General features: G+C 30.2%; 1 protein-coding gene and 2 pseudogenes across 1 annotated transcript; all 3 read right to left on the reverse strand.

Annotated features, from left to right (window-relative positions):
* Positions 1-1,099: 1,099 nt before the first annotated feature.
* LOC107929027 (protein LIGHT-DEPENDENT SHORT HYPOCOTYLS 4) lies at positions 1,100-2,888 on the reverse strand. The gene is made up of 2 exons (XM_016860351.2): positions 1,857-2,888; positions 1,100-1,507 (listed from the first exon to the last, which is right to left on the reverse strand). The coding sequence occupies exons 1-2, from the start codon at positions 2,474-2,476 to the stop codon at positions 1,312-1,314; spliced, it is 816 nt and encodes a 271-aa protein (XP_016715840.2). The 5' UTR covers positions 2,477-2,888; the 3' UTR covers positions 1,100-1,311.
* A 6,094-nt stretch (positions 2,889-8,982) lies between these two features.
* LOC121206060 (putative E3 ubiquitin-protein ligase XBAT35) lies at positions 8,983-10,086 on the reverse strand (annotated as a pseudogene).
* LOC121206061 (putative E3 ubiquitin-protein ligase XBAT35) lies at positions 9,670-13,703 on the reverse strand (annotated as a pseudogene).
* Positions 13,704-13,922: the final 219 nt, after the last annotated feature.

Below are 13,922 nucleotides of genomic sequence, written 5' to 3' on the forward strand. Positions count from 1 at the left end.
AAATAAATGTTATGCTTGTAATCTATTAATGGTGTATAAGATAATAATCCTAATACGTGCACTGAAAAAATTATTTGATTCATATGAGTGGCATAAAGTTCACGAGTAAGGAGTAAAATATTAACAATCAACCAAATGATTTTCTTAATATATATATATATAAGATTATTATCTAATAGAATAAAAAAAAATCTCTACAAACAAATCTAAAACTTTTTACTCCAATAACCATCCACATAATACTTATATAGAGAGAGATAACATTCATACCTCCCCAGCAAAAATCAAGCTACAATTAAGCTTCCTCGGGGTAATCTCTCTCAATTTAATCATAAGGCCATTTCCATATCATATTTCATATTTATGAAGAAATAATTTTATGAAACAAAGATATTACTCTAGTTTAATATTTCATTCTAAATTTCAAGATTTTTATTCAGAATTGTTTTTTTTAAAATAAAAATACTGTTATGATATTAAACTATTGAAAAAAAATACAGAGAACGTGACATTACTATTTCATACAATCATATCTTCATGTTCTTATATAGAATCATACAAATTATGTATAAACAATTAACTTTTATAGAAGATATATAATTAGAAAAATTCAAAGATTTAGCTAATATACATAAAATGTACCACTAAGTTAAAAAGATCTCATCACATTTCGAATGAGCCTTCAATGTCATATTAATTTTCGGATCACTTGATACTCAAAACTTAACATGCATGAGATAATTAAATTTGGAGAAATTATTTTTTATTAATTGTAATGCATTAGAATCAACTTTGGTCCCAGCAGAATCTTAAATATATCATATAATGATGGACATCTTAAGTAAAAATAATAGTCCCTTGTGAGGGCCAAAAAAGGTTTCAACTTAATATTGTTGATAAGTAAAGTATATTTAATATAAAAATTCCAATGTATCGTAAAATAATTTGATTTAATTTTTTTTGGCTTTTTAAGAAACCCTTTACCCTAAATCTCAAGAAAACCTAGTTATGTAAAGAAAACTTTGGGATTCATTTTACAGAACAGATCAAAAGAACAGTATATATAAAACCCAAAGAAAAACATGTTTCAAACAAGAAATTTTTCCATCAGAAAATGTCTTTCAAAGAATCAAATCATGGAAACCAAACACCAAACTAGGGTTGAACATACTACACTGGTTAGAACATAGCCAGGTCTCTATATTTATTGGTCTGTCACTCATCACATCAAACTCTCTCTATATATAAAATCTAATCCAGGTTGTGGTATAGCTGCTTATTCAACATTAGTGATTCCAGATATATGATAATCTACAACTGGACAACTTCTTGTCTCCTTCTTAGTGTCCATATCAAATCATGTCTTTTTCCCCCTTTAAGTGAAACTAACAACATTTCACTGTTCTTTAGGGTTCTTGTAAAGATCCCCATTATTGCACCCATGAAGAAATGGAAGAAAATTATGTATGTATATATGCACCATTGAAGAACAGACACAAAACTTGATCTGCAAATTGAAACTTAATTTGTCACAAATGGTTTATGGAAAGTACAATCAAAGACAAATTGGATGTTATAAATCACATAGATCTAAATTACTACAAATAGTAGACAGTGGTTTTCTTCTACTGATCTAAAATGATATATGGATATATAGGGATATAGGGTAATTATCCATTAATGGAAAAAAAGAGAGAAATACCTGACAAAAATAACAAAAGGAAATAAGCTTTTTTAAGACATTATGGTTTATATAACATAAATTAAACAAACATATGAGAAAAAAAAAACCATTTTTGTTCCCATGCAGCTCTTGTTGATACTTGAACATATATATATGGTTTTTTTTTGCTTACTGATTTGGTGGTGGAAGAGATGCAGGATTATGAGGGGGACGTTTCCTTTTCTTCTTCTCGTAGCTTATGCCTCTAGCTTTAGCTTGTGAATCACGGACTTCACGTAGGTAAAGCCTAACAGCACGAGCACCAAAGGGGTTAGCTTCAGGCTTGCCGCCGTGTTCCTCGAAGGCGGCACGGAGGCGACCGATGAGAGCATCGAGGCTTCCCCAAGCTTGACGGAGAGGACAAGGGCATGGGGCTGGAGGGTTAGGGTGGCCAAAGAAAGGGCAAAGTGGGTTATGGACTTTGGTTTTCCCGAACTGGTCTAGGTACCGGAGGAATTCAAGGACGTGGGCGCCGCTGCAACGGGAAAGGGAGAGAGGAGGGCGGTGGTTACAGAGGTATTGACCGAAGGTGTTCCAGTCACGGCGCTTTTGGTTCTCGTAACGGCTGAGAGTTGTGGTCGGGGAAGTGGAGGAGCTGGAAGAGGAAGAAAGGGAGGAGACTGATAAAGGGTTTCCGTTGGTAGTGGTCGTGGCGGCGGACGCTGCGCTCACGGTGGTCATCGAAAGAGGGAAAATCGGTGTTAAAGCAACGGAAGGGTTTCCAGTGGTTTCGAAACCCTGAAGAGAATCCATATCGAGAAAAAGACAAAAAATGCAAATGAGATGATGATTCCTTAAATGATCAGAAACAGATCAAGAGAAACCAAAGGAGAAACATGAAGATGAACAGTAGTTTGTGAAATCTCAAACTTGTCTGAAAAACACCATGATATTGTAAGAAAAATAAACAGCCCAAAAAGTGTTTGAAGAAAACAGGTAGGTTTTTCACCTAGGACTACTCAAAAAAAAAAAAAAGCGAACCGCCATAGGATAAAGAGGAGAAAAAGGGCAGTAAAGGGGTTTAAAGAAGAAGAAGTCGATTGATAATTTGATATATATATAACCTAAGGGTAAAGCAAAGCAGCTAGGTCTAGTGAGTATTCCATTGTTTTCTTTGAGGTTTGTTTGAACATTTTTTGTTTGATCAATCCTAGAAAACATCATATGATCATGTCTTAATGTGGTAGCTTTTATTTATCTTTTTTAAACTCTCAGTAAAACTCTGAGTTCACTGCAAAAATTTTGATGACACTGACTGGAACTGGTAATATTAACATGGGGTAAAAGTTAAAAAAACATTGTCTAGGGTTTTTATGGGAAATGGAAAAAATATGTGCAGTTAGCTTAGTTTTCTTTGATTTTGCGTTGGTTTTATAGTGTATTGATTGAATTTTATATAGAATTTGGCGAAAACCTTGAAGAATCGAATACAAGTCAGATTAATTATAACATAAAATTCAATCAATATAATATAAAAAAGTTGAAAAATTAAGATTAATTCAAAAAAATTTAAATAAAAATCACACATGACATGCACATCCAAACCTATATATCGCAATTATGAATTGCGATATTCAAATTCTAGCCCGCAAACAGTAATGGTGGTCGGGAGTGTACTTTCAAATTTTTTAAAAAAATTTATTTCTCCTTTGAATTTTCTAAAAAAAATTAATTAGAATCTTTAATTTTTGGAAAATTTTCATTATATATACATTTTTTAAAATTAATTAAATTCTTTTAAAATATTTAAAAATTTTCATTAATCTCACCGTTTTTAAATCTTTTAATTAGATACCAATTTTTTAAAAAAATTTATAAAACTAAATCTCAAAGTTGCAGCTTAACCTTGAAAGAGTGTTTTTTAACAGTGAGGTAAAAGCAAAGAGAGAAAAGAAAGGTGATTGATTGAGACAGCATAAAGTTGTTGGGTTAAAAAATAAAATTGAGGGAATAATATGATTTTGTTTCTTCCACTTTTTTTTTTTCATTGATTGACAACACCTTTTTTATTAAATAGACTACAATGCCCTTCACTGACTTGCTTGCAATTTGCATCATCTGAAAGCATCAGTCCATCAAGAAACAGTTTCCCTAATTGATGTGTGCCAATAGTTGTAACCCTAATGCTTTCGCCTGTCATTCAAACTATCACACCAAATCAATTATATATATATATTTATATGTATTTTCATTCTTTTTATTATTTATATCTAATTTTATTCCAGCAGAAGACGGTCTTAAAATTTAAAATTTTATTCAATTTATTTATGATATTATTTTAAAAAATAGCATCTAATAAATTTTAAATCTAAATGCAATTCCCTCTATGTCTATTAAAACTTCTTATTTTGCTTTAAGGAGCTAACTAATTAGGTCGGAGAGTCTTAAATCAACTTAATTTTTTTAAAAACTTAAAATTCATATTCAATAATTTTAGGTATAATTCTAAGTTATGTCCTTAACGTGTGCATTTTTTGTCAATTTGATCTTTATTTTTTTGATTAAATTTGACTTTCAACATTTTAAAAAGAGTTAAATTTATTCATCAACATTTCAAAAAGTATCAAGTTGTTTTTTAAACAGAAATACTAAATAAAATGTTAAAATTTTAAACATGACAACCCACATCTCAAATTTACAAATACAATTCACGTTTATTTCATACTAAAGTATTTTGAATTTTAATGAACTTTTTATATATTTATTTTAAATTTGATTTTTTAAATTTTTATAAAATTTAAACTATTTGTCGATGTGCATATAAGTCAAATAGTTCTACGTTAGCATGAAGTACACGTGAACTATCATGCAGGTTCCCACGCCAACATCGTTAAGAATTAATTCCGTTAAAAAAACTGATTTGACTCTTTTTTTAAAGATTAATAGTCAAATTTAACTAAAAAATTATAAATATTAAAGCTAAATTTTTTATTTAAATATGACCGGAATCAACCAAGTTTATAAATTAAGTGCAATAATTAAATGTCCTAGTAAAAATTCCTTTTCCCTAATACAAGTTAAATTCATTGGAGACATGAAGATGTTTATAAGACTTATAATAATATATATTGATTGCTTTGGAAACAAAGTTCATATTCTTCTTTAATCTTTATTGATACAATATAATCTCTTGATTACTTGTATTATTCCTTTATTTAGGGGGGCAAAAACATGCTTAGGTTAGCAATTCTTTCAAACCACTTTAATTGCTCCTTCAACTTTATCAACTTAGGTAAATATCACCATTCTTATTAATCACTTCCATATAAATTATTTAAGCGTTGGTTTCCTAATTAATGATTCAATATTGATATTTGTTGAGTGTTTTATCACTATCTTCCTCAATTAGTGGTATTAGTATATTTATATAATATAGTTACTGTTCATTGATATGACATGTTGGGTAGATTCTATGCATATAGACACATATTTTACTCTAGACTCAACACATATTTATATGGTATTATGCACGTGTAATCTTATAAAAGAGTGACCTCATTAGGATTTGGCCCAAACCCATTAGGGTTTTGAGTCGATGATAATAATTATTCTAACAATGTTTAATATCATAACTAAATTGGACTAAATTCTTAATTTTCGTAAAATGTGAGATCAAATTTTAATAAATTAAAATAGAAAGATCAATTTTTATATCTTTATAAGGTAGAAGGAATGAAATCTGTCTAGAGGGAAAAAGCAAAAATAGAATTGGGATCTCTCCACAATATGCATATAAATGGGACTATATTGTGACAAATAAAGGTTGTGATTGTAGAATCCAAATAAGTTAATTTTGGATTTAATGTAGAAGAAAATTATGTTTTGTAAAAAAAGAAAAATTAGGATGGTAGTGGATTAGGAGTGTTTTGTGGGTCAATTTTATGTATGGTATTAATATTATACATAGATAACTAATTTGGGTTTAATTAGAAATATAAATATTAGATTTTATTAAAATATTAAAAAAAGATAAATGTCAATTTTTTAAATTTGTTTGTGGAATAAAAAAATACATTATTAATATTCCAAATACTCAACCTATTTTTTAAATGCTTATAAGAGATATATATATATTTTAAGTTTTTAATTTAAAATTTAAATATAAAATAAACAAAAAAATGTAAATGAATTTAAATTCGAAGATTTGGATAATAGATTCAAATATCCACATTATTTAAATCAAAATTAAATTAATTTTAAACAAAAAATCATATCAATTATTCAACGGTTAAAAATATGCTCTAAGTTTTAATATTTTTCGTATATTTAAAATTTAATATGTTTACTTTTCAGATTTATAAATGCATATCTAATTGTTAACATCAACAAATTTAATAAGAGAATTTTAATGATATTAACAATTAAATCTAAAAGTAAATGGACTAAATTCTAAATACTAAAAAAAAAGGCATATTTTAACCCATTAATATTTACTATCCAGCTCCATAAAAGATAAAAAGAAGCATGGGGTTCATTTTAGTGGGGGTTGAATTAGTGGGTGGACACAATTTCATTTCAAATAAAGTGAAAAATGAAAAGAATAAAGTGCCATGGAAGTACTCAAAATGTATAAAAGAAAAAAAAAAGGATGGCTGTTAATCATCCAAACTTAATAGAATACTTTTTTTCTAGATTTTTATATATATATTAGAATTAATATAATTAAAATTAAGTATTATAAAGAGAAATTAAATTAATATTTGAAATATATTGTAAGCTAAACAAAAATAATTAAAAAAAATCATATATAGTAAAATCCACATGATTTATATAAATGAGTCTAACATTGGAGATCAAGATATTAAAATTTTAACCTTTGTCAATAATATCAAATATTCGTTGACTTTTTTAATAGAAATCGATAATTAATTATTTTATTTTAATTTGTTAAAATTTAATTTTTGTATTTTACGAAAATTTATAAATTAATTCAATTGGTTAGCATTATTAAATATTGAGATTAAACTGTTATTAAAAATAGTTTAGCAACTCATATAATGAATTAGAAAAGAAATCAAGTGTTGACTAATTAACACAACAAATCAACGATTCAAGTTCGTATGTTTGCTAATAATTCGGAAAATTTCTTAATTTTCATAAAATAAAAGAACAAAATTTAAATAAATTAAATTTTTTTTTGTAAAATAGAAAGATGAAATTTATAAATAAGCTTAATCATATTAAAGTAAAGAGGAGTGCGTGCTAAATCTGAAAAATGATGGGATTGGGTGAAATTGTAGTTTGAATTTTCATCCATTCAAATCTCTAAGCACAAATTTGGGGCTAAAACATCTTACATCTTACTTACGACTTGATTGGGGCTAAAGCCTAGAAAGGAGATGAAATCATAAACAGGAAAATAGGTCAATTCATGATTACAGACAGACATGGTGAATATTTGCATAAAAAGTGCATCTAAATAGTGGAATTTTCATATCTCTTTTATCTGCTTTAATAATATATGAATGTCCGCTAATTATTTATAGGTAAAAGCTTGATTTTGATTTTAATATTCAAATAAATATTTATATCTTTTATTTAAATTTAATTTCTTCACACATTTTAATATCACGTGTTTAAACTTGATTGGTTCACGTCATCTAATTTTAATAAAGCTATGAATTAAAATGTGTAACAGAAGGCAAATTTAGTTATCAATATGAAAAAAAAAACTTAAATACTAATTTGAATATTGAAACTAAATTTAGGTATCAAAAAAAGTATATTTACCCTTACTATATATATATATATAAGGGTTAAATTATTTTTTAGAGCTTGAATTTGATTATATTTTTTACATTGGAGCCTGAAGTTTTTTTCTAGTTAGATATTGAACTTGACAATTGTTCTCATATTGGGATTTGAATATTTTATTCAAGTTAAATCCTAAACTTGGTAATTATTGTACCCATATTGGGGTTTAAATTTTTTTTTCAAGTTAGTCCTTGAAAACTCTAAAGTTTAGTATGAGAACAATTGTCAAGTTCAAGAACTAACATAATTAAAAAAAAGAATTTAAGACAAAATATGAGAACAATTATCAAATTTAAAATCTAATTTAAGTGGAAAGACTTACCAAGTTTAACCTTATATAAAATATTGGGTTAGTAAAAACTCACATTAAGGAAACATGATAGTCCACTTTGTGTAGTTATATATATATAATAAATAAAAAAGAAGAAGATGACAAGGATGTTTTCCAAAAGAGCTTTTGGTGCCATTGTTTTTGTTTACGAGTTCATGCAAAGTGCTAAAAAGTATAGCCGTCGACAAAGGTTCTGCCAACCCTTTCACTACTAAGTACTATGCTTGTGTGGGAAAGAGCTCATGTTTCACATCAACTTGCAGTTTGCCTTTTTACAGTGTTACACATAATCCACTGCTAAAAGATGGAGTTTTAAGATTATACGTATTTGGTATTTTGCATGTACATTTATGGTATTTTTTAAAACTTTACATATATATTAAATGTGTATTTTAATGGTGTTTATTTATAGGACATGATCTATTTATACCGACCTAAATTATGATGTTCTATTTGATATTTATATCATCAAATTTTATATTAAGTTTCTTGATAATGTCTCTTTATTTTTTGGTTGGTTTTGTTGATATGAGAAAAATAACATAAAGAAAATTGTGATGGAGATGAAAGACGGTGCATTTTGGTTGCAGGAAGAGCCGTACATGAAGCAATGGAGATGGTGGAGAAAAGGGATGCAGGGAAGAAGAAACTTAGAATAAGGATGGGATGAGGAATGAGTGCATGTAGACTTCGGTTGAGGCGAGAAAGGGGCGAAACCATAAAAATATTTTTTTAAGTGGTCGGAATTAAAATATAAATTTTGATAAAAGTTAAAAATACAATTTGAACATTATTTTAGCTAATATCTTTATAATTTTTAAAAAATTAAATTAAAATCTTGTAATTTTTGAAGGTTAAAAGTGTAATTTTTATTATTACTAATTTATAATTTTATATATTTTAAAAGGTAAAAAAAAAGTTTTTCCAATCCTGTAACCCCTAGGTGAGAGAAGGCATATATAGGTTGATCGTGTAGAACATGTGGTTGCCTTTGATTGGTTGGTGCTTTCCAAAATCCCTGTTATGTGAGTACTCTGCCATCACCTGAGTTGCAAAACTCGTGGGTGATAATGCTGTGTAACAGTGACTTAGTTGTTAGAGGTGGTTGACTTAGGTGTTATATAAGCCTGATGGAACACTATCAATGCCAAAACTGCACAGAGCTAGTATTGTCTCAATGGGTACTTTTACGGTATTTAGTACTTTTATATAGTTCTAATAAACTGATTAAATATATTTTACAGGTCGGGAAAACTCGGATGTGAATGTCAAACACAATAATAACCTGCTGAATCTTGGCACGACAAACAGGGCAACCCCATTTCTTGGCTTTGATCTCATTCAAACAATGCATACAACCGGCGACATGGCCACAAGGACCACAGGCTGCTTCTGAGGGAGCATCCATACATATTGTAAATAAAGGGCCTTCGTCGTGTTTTGTTTTACCGGCACTATAGAGTAAGCTTTCACAGTTTGAGGAAGGCATTGATGGGAGTGGAACCGATTGACTGATATTGGATCGGACTATCTTCTACAACCTCTTTCGTGGCTGGTGGTGCTGATGGGATTGAAGTTGGTGGGACAGCAGAAATGTCATTGTTATGGATCTCGATTACCTCAGTTGAAATGGTACTGGAGCTAGCTTGGATCATAGTCCATTCGCTGGTACTTGAAGAGCTACCCCAATCATCAGATGCACTAACTATATTTCCAGAGTGCAAATCGACAATAGATGTCTCTAAAATAGCTGATTGGATAGAGGCATGGATCGCCATTGCTAATTCTAAATCCTCTGCGTTCGGTCGTGCAGTTGCCGGAGCTGCCGGAGGCTGAGAATTATGCAGGAATTCAGGAATCCTGGCCTACAAGTTCCAATGCCATAAATAAAATGGAGATTCGACGTAAAAATTAACCAGTTAACTATTCAACACCCTCAAGCAACCGGTCCTAAAACACGTACCTTTTCACGGACCAATTCCAACAATCTCTAACTGGAAAACGATTGAATTATCGTAAGAGGGAGGCAAAAACACGATTGTTGATAGAACAATTCGGCTTCCTATTACCAATGACTTTAAAAAGAAGCATAAAAGAAACATCTGTATATAAAGCGTGCGTGGATAAATACCTGTGGAATTCCTTTGCATGCGTCAGAAAACCAATGAAGCTGCTGCATGCCATTTTCGTTGCAAGGTGCAAGGTGCAAGTTCGATTTCTGTTTCTGAAAAAGAACCAGACCGTCATGACGCGAATTGCAATGTCGAAAAACATGCATCTTATCATCCAAAACCCGAAACAAATAAAACGTAGTATCCAAGCGTCAAAGCTAAATAACCAGTTTTCACCTATTGACAAAGCAGTCACAAGAGGGAAAGAAGCCTTTTATCCAAAGAAAGATTTGAGCGAAGCCTGCAGTTTCGAGTACCGGTGCTTTCCAATATCATAGAACTCTAGTTTTATCATGTTTCATGAAACTTCAGTCAAATTCAGGGGTTTTTATTAGTAACTGATAAATACCATGCTTACGCCTTGCCTCCGCCTCCCATGTCTTGAGACAATCATAAAGATAAAATTAAGCAAAATATAGCCAAAAAGGGATTGCCAAGTAGAAACATTGGCAAGAGAACTTACGCCTTACGGCTTGCGTTATCGATGATGGTCACCGAAGGATCAGGCTGGTTCAGATTTAGTTCCTCCAAATTAGCTTTCACAATGCAATAACTGTACGTGTTTCGGCATCCTTTTGTTTCACCAATTATCCAAATAAGATGTGGAAAATTACTCGAGGAGAAAAAGGGTATAAAACCTTGCATACTCAGAATTTATTCAACTGCTACTTTTTTTTTTTTTCCTTTCATGTTTGTTATCCATGCATCAAGTAGCATCCAAACTTTGATCAGTTCAAAAGCTATACATACATAGTTTCTACAACTAATACCATACTGCTAAATAGTAAGTAAACTCATAATTTATGCACATCGCACCGTCATAGGTATTTAAGAAAGCTGAAGCTAATTTGATGATAAGATGCAGGACAGTTTTAAGACAAGCTCATGGATTATTGCATTCGAAGTATTGGTTTAGCCGAGGTCAAAAAGTTCGATGTATTTAATTTTGGCTCACTTCACCATTCTTTGCATCCTTAGATTGCTATAAATTAAACACACACACACAGAGACTAATTAAATTTGCAGTACCTGACAACTGGAGTATATTGCCAGCCTCAACTTGAACGGCTTCGTATGATTACGGGGACCGATCGGTAGAACAACGACCCAACTGCAAGCAAACGCATTAATGAGAACATACACTTTTTTGTTTAGGGAATTGGAACAATAGAAACCATTTAGGCATAAGGCTTCTATGGCATAAAGCAACAAACAAGCAAAACACAACTAACACCAATAAGTATTCTAAATTACCCACACTTTTCTTGAAACCACTTGAGGAGGAACAAACATTTCGAAGAATTCCTGTCCATAAAACTCTCGCATTCAACCGGAGAATAAACACATGTGATCCTGCACAGCATCAATGTCAGCAGATTGTGCAAATATGTAGAGTATCGGAAATGAAGGGTCCGTTTATACCTCGATAGCCCGTACGACATCAACGTATCGTTTCGCCCTAGCAACATCTAGTGGTGCTTGGCAATCATCATTCATAACCAACGGATTTGCTGAAAATTTTAAACAAATCACTTAAAAAGAACTCTACACAGTTTGTATAGCAATTCATGGAAAAGAGTTTTAATCCCTTTAGTGTTACCATAATTCACTTGATTGTATAGCAATACGTCTTTCGATTGTTGTTGCCCCATTCAAAAAGGAAAAAAGAAAAAAAAAACACTTACGTTTGGCCGATGGAAAATTGAACTAGTATTTTTTTTCCCCGGAAAAATGAAATGGAAATTAAATCCAAAATTACGAATGGTTTCTTAAAAAGAAGAATTTGGGAAGTCAATGGAAGTAAAGAAAATTCAAGTGTTAATTTCTTTTTGGCATAATGACAATTTTCACCCTCAACCTTTTCAGAAATAATCAAATTAGCCCTTTTTCTCTTTTTTTTTCTTTATTTAGCCCTCAAACTATTATCTTTTGTCAAATTAGTCAAAAATGATAGAAAAGTTAATAATGCCATTAACTTGCTGATATGGATGCCATGTGGTGGTCTACATGTATTAATTGCTGATGTGGCATTATATTATCTTATATACCATATAAGTAATTATTTTAAAAAATAAAAAAGAATTGTAAGAATTATATAAATTAAAAAAATTAAAAAATAACAAATTATAACTGTTCAAAAAAAACCAAAATTCTAAAAAAACAAATGCTTTTAAACAGTTGACAACAAGCAAATGAAAAAGGCAGTTTTTTTTTTTTCTTATGATGCCTCGCTGGATTCCATCTCTGCCGCCACCGTTGCTGTACCGTCGTTGATCCATCACCATCCTTTATCCATACGCACAAAAATCATCATATTTTAACAATAAAAAAACAAGCTCATTAATCTTTGAACCAATATAATTATATTTCTGACTTCAATTAATAATCTACAGAAACCCATTGATCTTTGGAGCATATAAATCAACACTGAATCAGCCATATCAGAGTGGTATAATGATTTTTTTTGGGAATGCAATTCAATCCTTAGAGCATATAAATCAACTTAGCTTAGAAGGAGACAAGAACCTATCACTGTGTTTTGAAATGGGAATGTGATTCAAAAACCATTATCTGCATCCCTCTCTCCAAACTTTTTTGCACCCCAAAACCCACCGAAGAAGAAGAATTGGGGTGGTGGTCCAAATAAACCCATTCGATCACCGATTTGAAAGTCGATGTTCATCTTCATGTTGCTTCCCACACACTTCTTCTTCTTGTCTTTTTCTTTGTCGTTGTTGCTGTGGCAACTGGGATTGTTGTTATCGCCAAGACCCACTATTGATGAATAATTTTCTTTGCTTTTTTCCCTTGCTCTGAAGTCTGATCAAAGAGGAAGAGGGATTATACTGAAGTAAAAGGGTACTGAAGTAAAAGGGTAATAAAAAGAAATACAAAATATTTTTATTTTAAATTTTTTATAATTTTTGAAATTTTTAATTAATTTGCCACGCAAGCAACTAGCACATGTGGCATCGACATCCGCAAGTTAACGGCACTGTTAATTTTTCCATCCAATTATGCGAGGTCTAAATTGATTATTTCCAAAAAGGTTAAGGACGAAAAAATATCAGTATACCTTTCTTTTTTAACTGAAATGACGTGTACTAAATGGCGGGAACATCTCTTCAGACATGTTTAAATTTTCTGCCCGGTGCTCAGGTGGGCTCGAGTTTACATGACCTTTTTTTTAGATTGTTTGAATTTAAATTGATTAATTTTATAAAATATTTTTATTTAAATATAATAATAAAATATATATTAATATAAAATTTACATTTTAAATATTTTATTATTTTTGAAATAGGAATTGAATTATTTGAGTAGAGTGTACCAAGCTTGAAAAAATTTTAAGGCTCGATGCAATTTGTAAACACTCAATTATTTTTTTGTAAGTGTCAAATACGTTATAAGACAGTAAAAGTATTATGGGAGTTTCTATATTAAAAGTTAGATTGTATTTTTTCTCTCTACTAAAAAAATGATAAAATTAGTCTCTATACGTTAGATCGAAGAGCAAACTGGTTATTTTTATTATAATTTTTATTCATTTCTACAATTAAAAACTAACGTGATTAATAAAATAACCAAATAATTACATATGGCGTGCAACGTGTTTCTCATGCTGATGTACATTAACCAGGTTTTAATAGTGAAAATAGATGCAATTTTTAACAGAAAGGTCAATTTACTCTTTGGTTTAACGTAAAAGAATTAATTTACCCATTTTTTAAGTAGAGAAGACAAAAAACAAATATCCAATATAATGTTTAGTACAAAGGCTTTTATGATACTTTTACTATTGCAAGGCACGAGCTCAAACCCTACCAAACACAAATAGTCACATTTTCTTGATAGATGATCGTGCATTATGCATGGTCCATCTTAATGAGATGCTTTTACCCTATTGAACCTCTAACATCTTTAAGTAATCTCAAGCACTCAA

This window comes from Gossypium hirsutum, chromosome A09 (genome assembly GCF_007990345.1).
Source record: "Gossypium hirsutum isolate 1008001.06 chromosome A09, Gossypium_hirsutum_v2.1, whole genome shotgun sequence".
NCBI classification, from domain to species: Eukaryota; Viridiplantae; Streptophyta; class Magnoliopsida; order Malvales; family Malvaceae; genus Gossypium; species Gossypium hirsutum.